The 21,202-nt window shown below is 43.6% G+C and overlaps 1 protein-coding gene across 2 annotated transcripts in view; it reads right to left on the bottom strand.

Moving 5' to 3' along the window:
- Window positions 1–18,998, bottom strand: part of ATF6B (activating transcription factor 6 beta) — a 33,707-nt gene extending 14,709 nt beyond the window's left edge. The window contains exons 1-8 of one of the 2 annotated variants that reach the window (XM_078595647.1): window positions 18,764–18,998; window positions 9,576–9,658; window positions 6,245–6,353; window positions 5,279–5,373; window positions 4,779–4,959; window positions 3,567–3,731; window positions 2,376–2,758; window positions 1,065–1,250 (exon numbers count right to left, since the gene is read on the bottom strand). In XM_078595647.1, coding sequence (XP_078451773.1) covers window positions 1,065–1,250; window positions 2,376–2,758; window positions 3,567–3,731; window positions 4,779–4,959; window positions 5,279–5,373; window positions 6,245–6,353; window positions 9,576–9,658; window positions 18,764–18,836 — 1,275 coding nt within the window. In that variant the 5' untranslated portion in view covers window positions 18,837–18,998. Of the gene's footprint in view, window positions 1–1,064; window positions 1,251–2,375; window positions 2,783–3,566; window positions 3,732–4,778; window positions 4,960–5,278; window positions 5,374–6,244; window positions 6,354–9,575; window positions 9,659–18,763 lie in introns of both variants that reach the window. The other variant, XM_078595646.1, reaches the window with a different exon arrangement.
- Between the last annotated feature and the right edge of the window lie 2,204 nt (window positions 18,999–21,202).

Below are 21,202 nucleotides of genomic sequence, written 5' to 3'. Positions count from 1 at the left end.
CCTCACCACCAGCACCAAGATCCAACATCAATATCTCTTTTGGAGATATCAATTTTTCAAGATCAACTGAAATACATGCATCGAATTGTGTGTGTGAGACGCAGTTATCTAAGATTTATTAAAATGATATTTTTTTGCTAACATTCAGGATGAAGGAGAAATTAAAAAAACGATTAGGTGGCTAATATGAAAAAAACTGGAATTAATTAATCAAATTGCGACCCAGAATTGCAATGAATCGAATCTCTGGAAGAATTAATGCCTAATACTTGACGATACTGGAAACAATGGTACTAGATCATGATATAAAGATGCCATACCAATCAGGAATCTTTTGAGGCCGAGTCGACTTAGGAAAAGCCAAGGCCAACATACCAATGGCGCTGTGCATCTTTGGCCAGGAATCTAATCCTGGACAGTGAAGTTGAAGCATACTGTACTAACAACCATAACAACCCTCCCCCCTTTCCCAGGCACACAAAGGCAAATTCACCCTATACAGCCTTTCAGGCGATAAAGACAAGTGCTTCATAACCAGTACCAAAACCTGGCTACATTTGCGAACCCAGTGCAGATGTCTGTTCACTACACACTCAATTAAGGGCGTGTCAACATAGGTAAGGCCCAAACCTACGTTGAATATGCCATTTGCATTAGCCAGGAAATTAATCCAGGTAGGCACAATTGCCACGCAGCTCACATGGGTGGTCAGTCGCCTCGTTATCACTCTTCTATCCCTACGGTGATGACCTTTCCCACAGATCTCACTCCTGGATTCCTCCACCCATGCTGGGGATGCGATCTCACCAATACTCATTTGTCTTGTTCATACTGTATTCCACCACCATACTGCAGGTCAAACACTTCTCTGTCAGCTTCCTATCTGGCACTGTGCGATGTTGGACTTACCTCCCATTGTATATATGTTGAACTTCTTTTGCACCGTACGTAATCAACCGTGCTAATCGGTCTCTTTTTTCTCCCCCAAAGTTCTTACAACCTTGCTCAATTAAAGAAACGTCCGATAAACCTTTACCTATTATCACATCGAAACGGGAACCTACCTCGGTTATCAACCCCTCCAGCCTCTGCTTGAGTTCCGCATTGTCTCTCCGGAGCCGCTCGTTCTCGCCCAGTGCGTCTCGAAGGCGCGCCTCCAGGCCCGTCACGTACTCCTTCTTCTTGCGCCGGGACTGGCAGGCTGACTCGCGGTTCTTGATCATGCGCTGCTGCCTCTTCAGCACCTTCACCTGCTCGCACAACGGCACAACATTCCCTCATTATTCGAGAAGAATACGTTCCGGAGATGCTCGCACCTTCGATTAGCACGATTGGCTATGTACGGTGTGAAAGAAGTTCAACATATATATATATATATGAATGGCAAATTTTGCTGAAAATTATATTGGCCTATGAAAATATCTGTAATGAATAACCTGGAGTACATAAATAGCTATTAAAAACATGAACCTAACACACAAAATATCAAATTGGTTACAATAAACAAAGTAAATAACAATAAATATTTAAGTAATAAATAATAGTTTATAAATGAACATAACTAAAATTAAGATGATGCTGCACTTTCACGCATCACATTCTCTCATCACTTCATCCACACTTTCTTTCTCTCTCACTCGATGCAGTCGTGTAGATTTCCAGATGCGATTTGTGGCTAGCCAAAATTGCGGATAGCCAAGTTAGTGAATAATGAGGGAATGTTGTACAGAAAAACTCTGAGACAATGTGGAAATTCCACGCCGTGGTGGCCAAGGGCCAGTCTCCCTCACATAGAAATACATTTGTGTACGTAATATATGGTTTGTTTCTGTTTGCAAAGATCCACTATCTCTATCAATATGGCATTGAAAAGTGCAAGGGCAGAAACTGCCTTTTGGGGTATGGATGCAAGCTACCTGAGATTGCAATATGAGACACTGCAAAGTTATGAAACAAAATGAACACCCCTTGATCGTTACAAAACACTGTGTGATTTAAAGCAAAATATAATTAAGGATGTATCCTTATAAAAAAAATGCGAACATGCCCAATATCCTAATTTCCTGATATATTTGTACATTTTAGCCATCATGCGTGGATAATGCCAGATTAAGTGAAAAACCAAACGTTAAGATTTTCCTGTGCAATCATTGGTGCCTGGGTTGAGGCCAAACTAACTTGACTTGGAAGTCTGATTAAATCAGATATATGAAAACTATATTCATACCTAGACCATATTCATCAGTAAATGCACAGTAACTCTGACAAGGCCAACAGCATGAACTCACTGAGCCACCTAGCCACTTCCGTTAGCCACACCGTCCAACGGTAACATCTGACAAACACGGTGAAATCTTTGTGTGGGCCCAACGTACGTCGACGTCCCTGCCGTACGGGTCTCTCGACGGCGGTTGTAGGGGCACAATCCTCTTGACGACGGCGGCGGCGGCAGTAGTGGTGGGTGGTGCTGTACTGGCAGGCGGTGACAGGCAGGCACCCGGCGCAGAAGCAGACATGGAGCCCACAAACGTCGGAGAACACAAACCAGCCACCGACGTACCCGTCACCCCATTTTCCATCTTGGTTGTCAGGCCATTGGCCATTCCCTTGGCAACAACGCCATTAGCTGTGCCATTGGATAGTCCGTTTGCCAGGCCACCCTGGGGCAGGTTGCACGGTCCATGTGCAAGCTGCGTGCGGCCGAGTCCAGGCTGCGGCTGCTTGAGAAGGCACTGGGCTGGCAGGCGAGTGAGCCCACCTGTGGATAGGACCACCGGTTGGGCTATGTGTGCATGGATGACAGGGATGGAGAGGTCACAGGGCAGTGTGGGATAAACGAGAAGGACGTGGTTTAGCTAAAATAATTCTCTAGTCATCGTGAATGAAATACACTATTCACATTTGTATAAAACATACTCGCATGAAATAAATGTGCTGGAACATATATTTTTTATCATATACCACCATTATTTTCAAGGTTGCCCTACATGCAGTGGAGTTGTCATATACAACATAGGATTGGCACTTCATAGTATTCAAAGTCAGTGTTACCCTGGTCAAATAAGCAATGGGAATGATGGTGATCTCCCCATTTTTGGTACGGAGACAATTATGGGATTTTCACATTTAATTCATGGAGACCAGTTCCTCTATAGCAGTGGTTCTGAACCTTTACTGCAGCCTGCACCCCTTTGGTTCTCAATCGTTAAAATAATTATGTTAATAAATACATCGATTTCAAGAAACAAAGTAGTTCTATTTATGTGCCCGTGCTAAATTTGTGTTTTCTATCATTTACCTTGTAAAAAAATTCTGCCATGTCTCACACCCCCAGAAAGGGCATGTCGCACCCCAGGTTAAGGACCACTGCTCTATATGTTATCTACTATTGATCTCCAATCAAAGGGTAATACTGTTTAGAGTCAACCCCTGAACAGAATTTAAACTTATTTTTAAACTGTTTAATTTTGAACTGAGCACAGGTATCACATTGTGTGTGGTGCGTTCTGCTGTGCCACTGATAAGTGATGGGAGATGAACTGCAACCTTCAGGTCACATTACTGACCAGCAGGCTTTGCCTGGAAAGCGATGGTTTGTGGCACCAGGGAAGTCACCGGCTGCAGGATAAGGGTTTTGGTGGTGTTGGGTGCTGCAGTGATGCCAGAAGGCAGAGCAAGGTTGGACTGCAGCAACTGGGGTGCCTTCTGCTGGCACTGAGTTGGCACCAACCCTAGAAGGAAGATAACGTTTTTTTTTCATTATTCATATTTTTTAGGCAGGAAAATCTCACTAAGTCTCATGGCTCTCTTCCGTGTGTTTAGTTTGATGTCCTTCCCCCACACCTCTGATTAGCATGGTTGGCTATGTAAGGGTGTGAAAGAAGTTCAACATACATACGTACCGCCCATGATGATTGCTGTATACAATTTAAATTGAGTAATTTGTGGGTAATTTTATAATTTGGCAAATTTGGACCATGCACTCAAGACTGATGATATGGGCTCTTCAATGTCCAATCTGCACTATCTGAAGCAGACTGCGTTTATTTTACATTTAACACACCCGCAGTGTTCACCAGGCCAGCTGCTGGATTAAAATCGTGAACACCTGCAGCAAGTGGCAAACATCCTTTCACTCGGTCATGTCACAGCCAGAGCACACATTTGTACATGAAAAAACACAATTCACATGATAAGATAAACCATTAATTGGAAAGGAATGTGATACACTCAATCAAGCAAGGGTCCATAAATATTTAACTCTCTTGACCAAAAGTAGTTACAAACGCTCCAAGTGGGGCTGTTGTCAGGACAATGAGTACATTTTAAGCTTGAACACACACACGCAATGGCCTAACCCTTACCAATTAGCTCACATAAAATCCACTTTACAGATCAAGAGTACACTGGAAACTTCTCACAAAAGTTAAGAGGCAGCTACAGGTATCACTGTTACCTACATGTCAACTGTCCTAGTGTTTATCACAGAGCAATTAAGCCTACATTTTAAATCCTCAAGAGCTAAAATACGTTTAATAATGTAAAAAGCCAAACTTAACACGAGTTTTTTGTGGCATCATTAAAATCTGGTTTAAATCGCAGATAAGTTGAAATCTGGATATGAACCTAGGATGTCAGTGATGTCTCTGGGCCACCTGGCCACCGTGGCCTTCTAAAAGTTTCCCCCCTCTTGGCAGTTGCATTCTCCCCTTACGCTCCATGTCCAAACGTGCCAGTGCATTAATTGACTTGCTCCTCCGCCAAGCGAGCTCGCCCACCTGTGGTCGGTGCAAGAGCCTCATGCTTGGGTTCCCGTTTGGGCCACTCCAGGATGGCCTGGGTTTGGCTGGGTAGGGAGCCTGAAGCCTGCGTCCGTGGCGGGGAGGGAATGTCCCCCACACAGTACGGCGGTGTTGGTGGCCCCTCCAACTTCACTCCCAGGCACGGTGCAGCGCTTGCCTGCGTTGGGCAGGGAGAGTTGAGAGGTGACGCAAGAGGCTCTTGATTTCACAATTTATTAAAAGTTTAAGTCATGGAGTCTCTCCATGAAAAAACAAGTGTTGTGGGGTGCTCGTCTCCACCGGTGGCCACGAGCCACATTCCTACGATGGGAGTTATATTACCCATAAGACCATCATTGTTGGGTTTATCTCACAATAACACTATTTAATGAACACGAAGAATGATGGCCCTGGGTTAAGATAACCCAGTAAATCACCGACTACATTTTTCATTCATCGATATAAAAATCATCTGCATTGTCCCTGCTTCCTCGTACCGCCTGCTTTTGTGAAGACTCCACCACGGTGCTGATGAGGACCTCGGACGAGTTTGATGAGGGTGGAGAGGGAGGCTCCTCCTTTATTAGCACGTCTGCATGAAAACAAACCAAAATCACCTCCATTGCACCACAGTGAAAAAGGAAATGCTCTGTAAAGCACAGGCAAGTGGACTAAACACGAGGAAGAGGCGGCGTTAAATCAACCCTGCCACTTATAACACAAACAAAATGCTCACACGAGTTCCACACTTAAACCAATGGGACTTGTGCAGAACCCAGTCACAACAACCCTTGACATCTGTTTGCTGCCGCTATCGGTAGACACATACTGAATTTTACAAGCAACGCACAGCACCAAGAGGGCCACCATGTGAAGCTAGTGATTCACTCACATTGCTACCCAAGGATGTAGTGGGTCCACACACGCATTAGCCAAAGATAAAATAACACGTGACATAACTTCCTGATGGGATGCATGCAAGGCTAGGAGCAGGGTAAGGAGCCAGATAAGATAACAATTGTCTGATTGGCCAGAGAAACGATGCCAGATCAAACCATTTCCTTTATCGCTCCATTATGCCGCACATAGCAATGACAGCTTAAAGCTCGAAGCATGAATCATCCTGTTCTTGAGCCTGTGAAAATCACCATGTGTGAAGCAGGATTTATGAACAGAGGATGACTCAACTGTTTCCAATACATCACACTATTAGGCTGATGCAACTGAGTGACAGTGCCCTCAATCAAGAGTCTTGCGTCACCTCCCAACTCTCCCTGCCCACGTCACTTAAAGAAAGTGTCACCACTGAGAGAGCACATAAGCGTCAACAAAGCTTTAAAGTTTATCAAGCAATGATTACCGTGGGCATGAAACCACAATGTGGCATGTCGGAAGACTTACTCGTGTGTGTTCACACTAAAACTCTTCCATTCTCAAGACTTGCAAACACCTAGCACTCGTACCTTGGAAAATTTCGGTGTAAACGTGTGACCAGGGGTCACTGGAGGACGACGATGACGAGGAGGGGGAGAGAGATTCCAGCTTGAGCTCGATGTCATTGTCTTCGTCCATCTGTGAGAAGCGCAAGTGTGCGTGCCGTGAGATGCTTTCGTTTTGGTTGGTCAAGTAAAGTAAATATCCCTAGAACAGGAATTGGAATGGTGACAAAGCCATTGCCGTTGCAGCACCAAGGTTTTGGAACAACCTTGTTGCCACCCTGAACATCGCAAATCTTCCTTCAAAAATATACTGAAGCAGAAGTTTAGTGCTGGATACAGTCACATTTGCAAATGTGATTTGTAACTTTGATACTTACCTGAGTACTATCTATAGTTAAATGTTATTTGCCATTTTATTGAGGGACTACTGCCGAGTGCTGTTATCTTGGTGTGGTCTGGGACAGTTTTGTTTTTGCTGCCTTGCCCAATCTTGAGAAATCTGACTTATATATCGATTTAAAGCTTTCGTGACTGCAGGGATTCATCTTCTTGGTTTTTTCGGTAAAGTCACGTAGAATGGAAATAATAAAAATAAAACATAATAAACGTCGTGAGAATTATTTTATTATGTTTAAATTTTATTATTTTATTATTTCCATTCTACGTGACTTTACCGAAAGAACCAAGAAGCTGACTTATATAGTTAATGCATGTAATATTTATTTATATTTTGTGGCTTGCTGACCATTTTCTCTAGTTTGCACTCCCATCGTTTTTCGTATTGTTCGCTGTTGTAAATCGCTGACCCGCCAAAACTGGACACCTGTGAAAAAAAGCTTCAAAGCTCATTGGAATCCAACTGCAGTCTAAATAAAGATTCCGATTCGAATTCTATTTGGCGAAGTGGCTAGGTGACTCGAGGGATAATTCCATGTTGGAATACTAAGCCAGCAGGGCAGAACCCTGGTTTGAATCTGGTCATCCATCTGCAATTAAGCTGCATTCTCAGGCATTGTGAGCTACCCCTCTCAGCTTATTTCCCTTTAAATGCACATCACATATTGTAATTAATTTGGATTTTCACTTAATGCGGCATATTACGGCTATAGGAATTAAAAAGAAAACGTCTCTCTGTGGGAAACCAACAGTGTTTATCTAACAAGAGGCTGATTGCTGCCCCTGGACAGTAAAATGTTGGCCGCTGGACCAGGGTGAGAAATGGAAGTGAACGGATGCAGTCCCCCCACACTCTGTGAGCCATACAACTCTGTCGAGGTTTGTCCCTTTCCACAATGCTCCCCCCCCTTCTCTAACCTCTGCAACCAGAGGGTAATTATAATAATTTAAAACATATTTTCAAAACCCTTGAACGAATGCTCATACAACATATAACGAAGCAATGCCCTCTCCACAAATACGAAGAAGACATCACAGCGATACACTCCGCTGCTCCCGACGCGGTTATTTGGCTTGACCACCTGAACGTGAAATTGTAGTTGTTGCTCTGCGTCTATATCAGCCCTATGAAAGAATAATTAATGCTTGGACGAGGTCATCCCAAACATAAATATATTGTTGCATAATTTTGTACCATGTGAATGTTTTTGGAAAAACAGGCAATAAAGTTATACTAAACAAGGGTTCCCATCGATCGCACGTCTTACATCCACATTAATTTGTATTTATTTATTATTTTATTTCACCAGGTAAGGCACACGGAGTAATAAACCTTGGATTGCGAGCATAATTCGTTCCGGAAGCGTGTTCGTAATCCAAAGCACTCGTATACCAGTTGTGATCACGTGACGCTCGGCAGACAAAGCGTATACGTACTACTCGTATTGCAAGACCTCACTCGTTTATCAAATTAATATTTATTAAAAAAATTTGCTCGTCTTGCAAAACACTCGCAGACCAAGTTACTCGCAATCCAAGGTTTTACTGTAGCTCTTTTTCAGAAGCGACCTGGCCACAAATGATAGCTCAATGAAGTGGCTTATCATCATGTGAAAATGTATAGCAGCCAAATACTCTAAACGCATGTTTCTAAATGTGGAGGAAAAACCCAGAGGATTCCGAGAAAGATCCACAAGCGACCACAGGTAGAACGTGCAAACTCCAACTATACAGGCATCAGGGTTGGGTTGCAGCCCACGACCTCGTGCCTACCAGGCGAGTTAGTTAGCATCTCACCACTGTGGCGCCCCATTGATCCTGCGATGTCCAGAATAGTTACATGGGTGGCCCAAGTCAAAGAATGTGCCTCACTTCTGAAAGAGTCACATGGCATGCTGAGCGTTGGGTCGGTCCGCTAAAAGCTACCTTGAGAAGCCGGGCCAAGTCCGCTAGCCTCGTTCGTAATCCCGCTAGCCTCGGTGATAAGTCAGCTCGACCCAATAGTCATGGAAACGTAGGTTCAGTGGTGTTGACCCGGTGCTCCAACAATGCCATAAGCCATACAGCCACATTTCTTCAATATCATTCGTGGGAACTATGGCTGTTTCAATAAACAGAACACATTCCTGCGGAGGGAGCTGGTAGGAACGTTTGGTTTCTCGGTCAATGGCCAGGGTCAACGGCGGCGTGGTGTATTCAGCAAATATGCCTGACTGTGAGGGCGGGCACAAGCCGGCGGAGTAGGTTAAACGTTGAGTTTTACAAGGGCACCACGGGGTGACCAGCCCCTCCCCACCCAGCCCCACCCTCCCCACCAAGCTCCTCCCCACCCTCCACACCCAGCCCCTCCCAGCCCCTCCCCACCCAGCCCCTCCCCACCCTCCACACCCAGCCCCTCCCCACCCTCCCCACCCAGCCCCTCCCCTCCCCACCCAGCCCCTCCCTGCACGACGGACACAATAATCCCCTGTGGGCTGGTGTAACCAGGAGGTTTCTACCAGTAAAAGGTGTTCAGACAGTGACAATGTATATATTCACAGACATCAATTTCCCATTTTCATTTGTTTCCAATATCAAACCCAGGTGAAGATATTGCCATACAAGGGATCATAGAAGTCTTCCCATTTGATCTAGAGCAGTGTTCTTCAATACAAGACCTGTGGGCCACTGGTGGCCTTTAGTGCAGCTCCTGACGTAAAGCCCCAGACAATACACAAATGTGAAAACACCCCATCATCGTACTGTCAAACCCAATGGTTTCAAATGTGTGGCAGCCCTCACACTGATGTCTTATCAGCGAAAGTGCCCCCCCCCTCTGATAGTTAGTGAATAACACTGATCTAGAGCAAATATACAACATCCATAGGAATAGGACCGATCCAGACACACATTGCCACACTATGCATTAACAGAAGTGTCTATATTACTGAAAAGGTTGGAAATGCAGCAGCACACTCACATGGGAATGATCGCGAAGGATGCCAAAGGGGTCTTCGGGGTCGTCTGGAATGTCCATGTTTTCCAGGTCATAGAGGCAGCCATCTGTAAGGATGCACACAAGATGGGGTTACGGTATGTTAAGATGAATTCATTGCTGTTTTTCGGACTGCAGCACTGTTATTGGGAATGTGGTTTCAATCAGGCTGGGTGGCATTGCAACACAAGGGTTGGTCAAAGGTTTAAATCTTGGTCAAGGTGCCACACAGCCCATAAACCCCATTAGGATCGATACAATGGGTATCACTTTTTCAGATGTCAACAGTAATTGTCCTTCGGAAAAAACTGGAACACACCAAAGGAATGTGGAATTTCCACCACTGGCATATGGCCTCTAATAGAAATGAGCATCATACCTTGACTGTTTGAGCAGACAAATACTTGGAATGATCGATGTTGCCCATTATAAGGACTCATGAGGTGTGTGATGAGCATCATGCTATGACCACTGTGTACCTGTGATTGTGTGATCACTTTTCACACTCAATTAACTTCTGAGTGAACTACAACAACAATGTATCCAGGGATTATGGCATGATTAGGTGGTAGATAAACATAAGATCGTAGTCGCACTAATGTAATGTCCAAATTGGCCAAAAAAATTACCGCAAATTACTCAGTTAAAATATTCATAGCCATTGTTGCCTTGTACTGTGGAAATGTGGCAGGACCATCTTGAAAAAGAGTCATGAGACTCAGGCTTTCCTGGGTAAACAAGTGTAATGATAATAAATTATGTGGCTATAATAATAATTTTAAAAACATTTTAAAAATTCCAGAAACATGGAGTTGTTGTCGGAAAAGAAAATGTAGCAAAAAAGCACGTGATCTCTGCACGGGAAACTGTTGCACAATTTGTGACGCAATAGTTGGCTAAAAAACAATCGTTTTGAAACCAAAAATGTGGTGGACTTGTTATGCCCTTTTTTTCCTAATCGTACAAGTTGTTTTTCATGGCTGAGTTGTGATATTTAAGCAACTGTGCGACTTGCAAAGGTGTGCAGTGTAGCGTTACGTTTCCGTGTGTTCAGGTCTGTAAAGCCTGCATGGGTGTTGCACTCAAAACATCCTGAACCTGGATATTCGTGTGCTATATTTATGCTGCCAGTCAATGCCCTTTGTTGAATCAAATGAGCATCCATTGTGAATCACAATCCTTTGCCACAAGTAAAACCTGATCATCCTGGCAGTGGGTGGTGGCTATGCACACCTGCAATGAAATCGAGCACTGTGGAGGCGAGAGTTGGTGCATCGCACAAATGTTGTGAAACTCCTTTCCCGTGGGCGTTGAGATGCCATAACCTGGCTCGCCAGCAGTAGGCAGCACACCTAAGTGGACTGATTGCCATCTGTTCCCATCTGTGCATGGATAGTGCGTTGCCACCTCGCACGTGTGGGTTTACTGCGGGTGTTCCAGTTTCCTCCCACGAGCATACGCTTTAATTAATTGCCTGAAAAAATCTTATAATAAATACCCAATACATCACCCTCCTGAAAAAGAGTCCTGCAATACAACGTGGCTTTCACGGATAAATAAGTAAATGATTGACAATGGCTATATGGGGTAAGATATTTATTTTCTCTCTCTCAATTATTGTCATAGGCAATTTCAATATTTAACACAGGCAAACAGTAGTCTACTCTTGGGAATGATGTCCCATGGTCTTTAACATGGATTCCAGCAGACTCTGCTTAGGCAATTCCAAAATAATCTATCCGTGAAAAGTAAAGTCAATTCCAGGTTACTACTAACATTTACTACCCTATTGTAGTGTTACACGTACCACAATAATGACCCTGCCCATAGTTAATTTTACTATTATAGAAACTAAACAGGTTATATGCCTGTGGTCTAGCTAGGATGTAAATTGTAGGAAGGAACACAAACAATTACAGAGGTGGAAGATAATTAGTGTGAACAGCAATTGCCATGATAATATATAAAATGGCAAACATTTTTTATTTCAACTTTTCACAATGAGTACAGGCTATACTTGGCAATTTGATCGTGCTTGATTTGTAACAAATTATGTAAACTTTACTGGATAACTTGACAACATTGCTGCACCCAAGTCAAAAAGTCGAGGTGATTAAAACGATCGTAGAGTGGTTCTAGTTGCCACTGTTTGTCCTGAGCCAGTGGTAGAAATTCCACATTCCCAGGGTGCTGGCCATGAGAGGCCAAATTGATCCTCGACCTTGATTTTAAACCTGCCATGTTCCGGCTGCCGCGAGCAAGGAACTTGGCTGGATTCACTCTCACACCTGCAGCACTCCATCGGATCTCACCAGAAAAATCAGGGCATCTCCTTATGTCGACCATTATGCAAATTACCATTAGTCTGCAGACCCAAGTGCAAAATACACATTAACACTGCTAATTCACAGCAAAGTCCCTTGATGAGAATTTAACGTTTTTACAACATCAGCGTTCAGTGTCACTCTGTGTGCAATAGTCTGCCATGTCAGATAAAATTATATTTGCATTGAATGCTAATTCTTAACGAATGGATGGTCTGTTGCACACTGCCAAATTCAGCTATGATGCAGTCTCATATAATGAGCACATGGACGCCTTGAGACATTTGATATACACCCTTTAGCAGGCAGGTTCAAATTCCACGTGAAACACTACTTCGATGGTAAAAGAAAAAGCTTAAAATCTAATACATTACCCTTACACAGATGAGCAGATACGCATCTGCTTTCTAACCCCCCACCACCCCCCTCCGCTGACGCAATTTCGCAAAGTTCTCCTCGTAAATAAAGGTTCATCCTACAATCCACAAAAACTATTCACTTTACGAAGTAACACTGAAACTAACGTGTGTACAGTGTGCCCCTCCGGCATCGTGCCAACGTTCAGCTGGCAAACTGAGCCACGTGGAACACCGCATCAATAATGATGGAGGCAGCTTCTAACACGTGGTTTGCGGAGCTGGGTAATTCGCTGCATAATTAAGATTTATTCCAGATCGACGCGGTCATAAGTGAGTAGACGCTTACGTAACCTGATAAAATGAGCCGATTTCTCGGTAGTAGTAATCTAATGTGCACCTCCAACTGTCGCAAACAATACGGCTGCTTGAGCAAAAACAACCGTAGTCAACAGACGGTAGAAACCCAATACGTTTGGGTGGGCTGTGAGAGCGATTTTAACATGGACATGCTGTAGTTCTGTTTAAAAACCAATAACATGGATACATGTTAATCAAAAGTCACAATTCACATGAAATTATTGTTCTTATGGTGTGAAAGTTTAAGCACACACTGTGGCTGTCAATAGTAATAACCTTTCAAGATAAAATAGAGAGCAGAGAAATGTTTTTGGGGGCAAAAATTATTCACCAGAAGAGGAAATTACCATATCCAATAGTGATAGCCAACTAAATGTTGTTATGCTATAAGGCAGTGTTAAAGGATACGAGTTTTCACATTTATCTATACACCACCACCTTATCAGTCCTTTAAATTTTGCATAATTTTTCATTTTAGTAGACAAATATGCTAGCCAGTGTCCCTCTGCTAATCTCCAATGACTCTGCGAAAATTGTAAAAATTCCACATTTCCATGACAGAAACCAGTGTATATTATATAACCACGGTTACAATGCCTTTAAACGGTATTCCTCTCATCAATCTCAGATGTAAGATGGGCTGATTCGACCCCCCCAAACCACAATTACAAACCACAACTGCAGGTCACAAGCGCTCTGACCACAGTGCCACGTGCCCGGATATTGGCAGGTTAAAGTATTCGATAAATTCGATGAACGGCATTACACTTTTTAGAAGCTCATGTTAATGTACTTGCAGTGAGTATTCTTTAACATTGCGTTGAGTCTAGTGGGACTAATCTACGTTGCTTTTCCTGGTGGTTTCCAAGCATTGTTGTGCAGCAGTGTTAGCTGATAGCGAATGAGCGGCGTGTGGTTTCGGTCATGCGACATTTTGTTTATTAACGCACATTGCTGTGGTTTTTATTTTGCTGTGTAACATGCATGCGGTTGATGAATTTTGTTGATTGTGCCGTGTGTTATGAGGTGGTCACTGCTCCGCGTGTAAATATCAACCGTGGAATGCATGCTTGATGTTGTTTTTAGTCCTGTAAGTAATTTTGGTGGCCATCAAGGGCCACTCTTAAAAAACAACAAAAGCACTTTGCTCCATTATTTGCAACTCAAATATTGGGGTACCGATGAGGTCTAGATTTATGTATTCAACAGGCCAGTTCAGACACTGTGATAAGTTATTGCTTTGCACTAGACTGGAAATTATACTTTGGACTGTGATATTTCCACACATGAAACACAAAGGAGTGTAACAATGTATTGACTTGACTTCATTACATGATGCTCATAATGCAAGAATGACATTAAGTGTGACTTACATATTTTAATATATGTTGTATATTATTTGTTCGTGTCAATAGAGGCACTGCAATGCACGAATTTTGGAACAAAATCAATTCTTAAACTCAACCACAACCCTCAATTCTGACAATTAATCTAACTACAAGGGGGGTGCATCATTACAGACCAACCATTCCACATTAATTTGAGCAGACATTACCTTTAAAAAAAAATATCTAACCTGCTTCTAAAGAAGAAATACCATAGACATAATTCTAGTTTAGTCAAAAGTTGTTTTGGATGAATGTGCCCGTGTCGCTAACGTGAATCTAGTAACTACACTTTCACAACAACACTCCCACGCGCACGCACACAGCTTGCCAAGTGAAAGCCACCATTATGGAACGTGGCTTCATAAAGAACTTTAGCCACCGCCCTTGTACCCCAGATCTATTGCTCAGTCCTCTCATTTGTCTCATGGTTTGAAGAAACATCTGTGGGGATGGGAACCCAAATGCACTTTTGAATCGAGATTTAAGACTCATTTCTTTAAAACTGCTTTCTGCGTTTAGTTCGTTGCCCTTTCCCCGCACTTCAGATTATCACGGTTGGCTACGTACGGTGCAAAAGAAGTTCAACATACATGCAGAAAATGCCAAATCAATTTCCCAGATCAATTTCAAAATTGCGCTCGCCATCTTCAATATCCTCCCTGGACTCGTCCGTGTCGACATATTGCCTCTCATCCCACTCTACTCCCCTCCAAATAGCCAGTCAATCTTCGCTCAATGGGAGGTTGCAATTTCTCCTATCGCCCGCACATTCTGTAACTCCCTTCTTCTAGCTATCCGTGCTGTTGAGTCTCTATGTCCATGTTCAGGTCCATGTACAATACCTTTTGTCTCTGCCTATGACCAAACTGCCTCTCTTTATAAGAAAAAAATGCCTACTGTATCTATATAAATTCACACTATTGTATTGGAGGTTTTAATATGCTTTACCTGGGGTGTCCCAGTTGACTTAAAATGTAATGCGTTGAGGGCAAGACGACTTTGATAAGCGGTGAATGAATAGGACACGCGACTCATCGCAACAAGCTCATCCATCACTTTTCTGTTCCTCACAGTCGCCCTCATAAGAGTAAGCAACTATCTGGCTTAAAAACTATACACTTAATATCAAGAAGCCATAAACCTACCAAAATATTCATCATTAATAGCCCTTCCATATGTCTATTCGTTTGCGTATAAATAACATACATTAGGCACAGCTGCTGAACAGTTTACAATTACAGTAAACGCTGAACAAGTCGTGGTGTATGAGGACATGACTTGAATACAACAAGAGCTTAAACAACCAGTTTAAACAAAGCAGTTAAAGGTATTCAACAAGTGTGCCATGTTGCTGGTGTAGCTGAGCTTGTTTTTCCGGATGCGGCTATTTTTTTAAAATGAACGTACGCCAGCTCTTTGTCAAGACAGCCTCTGCCCTCTATGAGACGCATCTAAAGCCGTGCCTTCTGGGCATCCATTTCGTCCACAATTCCTGTGCAGAATGAGTTTATTTTCCAAATACAGCGTCACCCAGTGTGCTGTACGTACAGCAAAGCTCTCATCGGTATCTGAAACCAGACCAGTTAACCTGAGAGCCACGGGCACTACACTGGCTAACCATAACCCGGTTACCAACGCCTATAAATGTGTAGATGTAACACTATTATGTGGGAAGTCAACAGTGGTTGTAAAAATCGATTAATTGTCCTCTGACATAGGAGTGAGGATTTACGATCACTGGCTTGGGGTGGTCAACAGAAACACCTCCCCCCTTTTCCTTGATGTTTTAGCAGCGATGCTCTACATCCTTCACAGGTGATGTCCTCAAGCTTGTGCCGTCAATTGTGTTAAGTTAGTGGCTTCGTCCATTCAAATACAGCACCATGTTATTCGCTAAAAGAAAGCAAAGTGCTATACACGTAATACCAGTGCTTCATTTATAACCGAATCCACTGAAAGTTGACAGACACACTACACTGTACTATATAAGACTCTCAAATACAATATTTTCTATAGTAAAATAATAGATTATAGCAGGAATAATCTGCCTCATTAAAAAAAATGTGCATTAGATTTCCATAAAAATGCAAATGCCAGCCCTGCCAGAAAACCACAAGTAAAAAAACAAGGAAATGCAAGTTGACATCAGAACCAGAATTGGCTGGAAAACCTGCATGTTGGGTGTGCTGCCTGATAGTGAGTGCACTGAACCAATGCGATGACTCACAGATGCCCTCCAATTTCCGTGGGGAACGACTAAAGCATGCTAGGTGCTGTTAAGTTTGAAAGTAAATGTCATTATTCTGAAACACAGATCACTGTACTGGTGTCAGAGTTCAAACTCCAAAACAGACAAGTGAATTGCTAAACAATTTTTTTAATTAAAATTGGCATGGTCTGTGGACCCAATTAGAGCCTCTTTGGAAAGCTCTGTGAAATGAATTATATAATAAGGAGTAGGATGATGGTAGGTTTAATAAAAGCAGAGCAATAACTCTCCATATCAAAGAGACTAGAATTAAACTTTCAACTATGAACTGACCAACCACAAACAACAACACCCTATCAAGACAGCAACACCCAGTTCAATCTTGTGGTTATCAAATTGAGTGCTAAACAACGATTTTGATAGTGACATTGCCTGATAATGGTTTCAGTCGGGCTTGTACGCTGAACCTAGCCAAAGGGTTGGCAATAAATAATGTTGGCTAGGGTCAAAGGTGGGTTTTGATATAAAGCAGAGAGGTAAGTTAAGCAGAGAAAGTGTCAGAAAGTGTTAAAGGTTGGAGCTTGTTAAAAAGTACCTGAATGGTGTAATCATTCATCTCATTCAACTGCACAGCACGTGGTAGTTGTTAAATAGAACACACAATTAAGGATGTATTGTGGGTTCTAAATAAGTGAAGTTAGAGACAAATAACTCCACACAGTGCGCACTGGTCAAAGTCCATCTATGCACACCAACCAACCATGAAATGAATGTAAAGGAGTTCATTATTCCACCTGCAAGAAAATTGAGGCAATGGATTTAACGTGGAAAGGTGAGGAAGCACAATTGCCCAATCCTGTTTAGGCGAACGCATTGTGCAAAAGGCAGGGCAGCTGTCTCATCGCACTTTACAAGCACGTGATTGACATCTGTATAACAATAGTTACACGGAAGGGATTGTGACACGGTGCTGTAGGGCAGAGGTGAAGCGTGTGTGTCTTTGCAGTTAGTGCATTGCAAAGAAAAATGTCACAGAATAGCAAACCATGGGACGAACATGGTTTGCTAAGGTGGACAAATTGCAGTGTCAAACATGGTGCTATTCAGTCCATGAGGAGGGAAAAGGGGAGAATCGCCAGTCATCATGCACTCTTCTGCAACAAACGATCAGCAACACTGTAAGGGTAAAGTATAATTTACATTGCACAAGCTAACCTGCAGTACATTGACAGAAAACACGACACAGGTAAACTTGGTATATTCAACAACCAGGTGTAATGTGGTTGCAGCCCAAACACTTTCAGTTCAAGCAAACATCCTTACAGATGGTCGAAATTACAGTTTCTCAAAAGGGCATTTATACCTACAAAAACGTAATGCAATATAAGCATGTGAAATAATATATATACCACTGCATTACCTTGGTATACCTGCTGCATAACTGTGGTCACAATACACCAATTTTATTGAAAACCAAACTACAATGTGGGGTTTTGAATAGGGTCGCTTTAAAACGAATCCCTCACAATGCACGTCTCAGCAGATCCTGCATGAACAATACACTGCATCATCATACGGGTGCAGCAATGGCACGGATGGTTTTCGGACCACACATTGCAAAGCTGATAACCTAAGTTGGACTATCCGTCAAAGCGAACATCAGTGGCAAGTCTTGAACCGGTGCTGGGCCTCCCCTTCGCCCTTCACCAAAGTGCACTGCTGACCAGAGTAGTGAAATATGGTCAAATTATGACCCCCCCCCCCCCCACTAATGACAGCGTGGGAAAGATGCCTTCATCCAGCAGTGGCTTGACAAAGGGATGTGATTACATGATATGCACACAACGACACCTTTGCAATAATGCTGAGCCTGGTTAGGCCCCATTCATGTAGATGTTGTTCTCGCAAAGGAGAATCTTTGATAAAAAAAAACAGGATGCAGCCTTCCTCCAAGCAGCACGTGTAATTGAATGGTCTAATGCAGTGCAGCATACACAGCAGTATCCTGAGCGATGTTTGACGTTTCAGGAAAGCATGACTGTCGTACAATTCAATACAACAATCAATACAATGCACTGTTAACGTGGTTACATGAGACAGCATTTAAAGTCAGCTGTCAATCCATCGCAGGATGATCTCCTCATGCGGTGTCAGTCATGGAGGGGGAGGAGGGGGGTTGACCATACTTCACTAGGCTAATCAGTGTGGTTTGGCGACGGTGCATGGCCAGGTACACATTCAGATATCTCTCGCCACTGATGTGAGCCGTTCACGATGGTAGTGACCACCCCACACACCCCCCCACACAGGGGCAGAAGCCAGCAATAGGCAGCGCCCTTCATTATCTCCCGTGAACCTCCCCACTCTCCCTCATCGCCTCCACCGACAACGACCTGCACGCAATGGCGAAGTATGTTCAAACAGACCCCAAGACGTGTACACCAAGGGGGCTATAGATGATTATCACGACTGTCACCACCACCGTCGTTGTCACCGTATCAACAACTGAAATAGCGCACACAACGCTGCACCTTACCCCAGTCCTCCTTCATGAGCAGGTTGTCGGCAAAGAAGCGGCTGTCCAGCTCGCTGATGTACTCGGTGGCCATGGCACCCTCACCCGTGCTTGTCTGTCGGTGTTAAAGGTAGAGAAGAGAGAGTGAAGACTGCCTTGTGTGAGATGTCTCAAGCCGCCTCCTCGCTCTCAACGTGGACCGGTGACAGTGTGCGGGACCCAAGATGGCGGCGGTGGATCGGGAACCGGATCCTTGAGGAACCGGACGCGGGTCACAACGCCCGGAGGCGGATCCGGATCCCGCGGTTGCCCCGGGATACCGGGGTAAGGCCTAGTCTAGACTAGGCCCCGTCAACAATAACAACAATAACAACAATGATAACAACGATAATAACTTTTGATTTAAAGCTTTCGTGACTAAAGGGATTCATATTCTTGTTTTTTTCGGTAAAGTCACGTAGAAGGGAAATAATAAAAACATATTATTTATAAATAATATATTTTTATTTCCCTTCTACGTGACTTTACCGAAAGAACCAAGAATAACAACAATAACAACTCATTAAATAGTATGGATGATATCGGTCGCGAAAGTCTACACGTTAAACTGATTAACAGCAATACTGGACGGAGAACAAATAAGAATAGGTGTTTACCCCTTTCTGGCAATAAAAAAAACTGGTGTTAAAAGATGTTCAAACTATATTCATATTCTTGGTTCTTTTGGTAAAGTCACGTAAAATATCACGTAAAATATAAAACAATATTGTTTTATATTTTTGTTATTTATTTCCCTTCTACGTGACTTTACCGAAAAAAACAAGAATATGAATCCCTGCAGTCACGAAAGCTTTAAATCGAATTTGAATCCAGTAGTTACATAATGTTCTTGTGGGTATCTCCACTTTCAAAGCACGACAACACAAATATAACACATTTTAAAGGACCCAATAAAGTGCACATTACACTAGTCAAATGCATTACTATGCATTACAATGTATAGTGACGCAAAACAATTTCACTATAGGTAGCTTTTAAATCTATAAGGAATCAATTATTAACACCGGCGTCTCTTCCAGAACTTTCCATTGTTACAATCCGCAGAAAGAAATCTAGTCGTGTGTGCAACTGTTGCTATCTATAGTAGCAATTATTTAGTCACATTGTTGTTGTGTTGCTCTTCAAAACTGTAGAAAGTCCAAAAACTGCCCAACCACTGAGTTTTTAAACACATTCCTGCAGAGGGAGCTGGTAGGAACGTTGGGTTGCTCGGTCAATGGCCAGGGTCAACGGCGGCGTGGTGTATTCCGCAAATATGGCCGACTGTGAGGGCGCGCACAAGCCGGCGTGAGTAGGTTAAACGTTGAGTTTTATAAGGGCACCACGGGGTGACCAGCCCCTCCCCACCCAGCCCCACCCCTCCAACCCCCCACCCAGCCCCACCCTCCCAACCCAGCCCCTCAACACCCAGCCCAGCCCAGCCCCAACCCTCCCACCCCCCACGCAGCCCCACCCTTCCCACCCAGCCCCTCCCCACCCTCCCCTCCCCACCCAGCCCCATCCTCCCCACCCAGCCCCATACTCCCCACCCAGCACCTCCCCACCCTCCCCACCCAGCCCCACCCTCCCCACCCAGCCCCTCCCTGCACGACGGACGGACGGACAGAATAATCCCCTGTGGGCTGGTGTAACCAGAGGTTCCTACCAGTATCATTTTGATGTTGACCCAGCTCACTTACAAATGACACTCTAGTGGCCTCTTGGGTTCTAATCTGGTTAAACAACATTGAAACGTGAACTTAATCCGCCTTGGTGGCATTCCTCCAACTTGTTTTGCTAATACTATATTTACCTTGAGCCCAACCTTTCAGTGTTCTTTGATAAGGGGCCGTCCATAAATGACGTCACGCACCTAGGGGGGGGGGGGGTCAGACATTTGTGACGATGTGTGACAAAGGGGGGGGGGGGGTTTAGAAATGTGACGTCACATCAAAAATGCGAACTTTAAATAAATATAGACAACGCGTTCTACTTAATTAAATAAACGTTTTAATAAATGTTTTCTCCTACAACATCAGAGTGCAGCACCACATTAAATACGCACTATAATGACAATAGTTTAAAACGATATGAAGCATTGTTTTGGGGGGTGGGGCAGAGCTTTGTGACGTCATATTTGAGGGGGGGGGGTCTGACTTTTTGTGACGCCGTGTGACGACGGGGGGGGGGGGTCAAAAATGTCCAAAATTGCGTGACGTCATTTATGGACGGCCCCATACAGCATATTGATTGAATTGACAAGCTGTTTATCTGAGACCATTTCGAGTGGTCTGAAGCCATGGCAAATACAAAGGGCTTAGTTTATCCACCAGAGGGTGCACGTGGACACATCGCAGCCGTCGCAATACCACAACCAGAGGCGAAATTTCGATTTAAAGCTTTCGTGACTGCAGGGATTCA

The sequence above is a fragment of the Lampetra planeri genome, chromosome 6 (genome assembly GCF_965212315.1).
Source record: "Lampetra planeri chromosome 6, kcLamPlan1.2.h2, whole genome shotgun sequence".
Lineage (NCBI taxonomy): Eukaryota > Metazoa > Chordata > Hyperoartia > Petromyzontiformes > Petromyzontidae > Lampetra > Lampetra planeri.
Note: the sequence above shows the minus strand (reverse complement) of the source record. Positions and strands in the feature narration are given on the sequence as shown.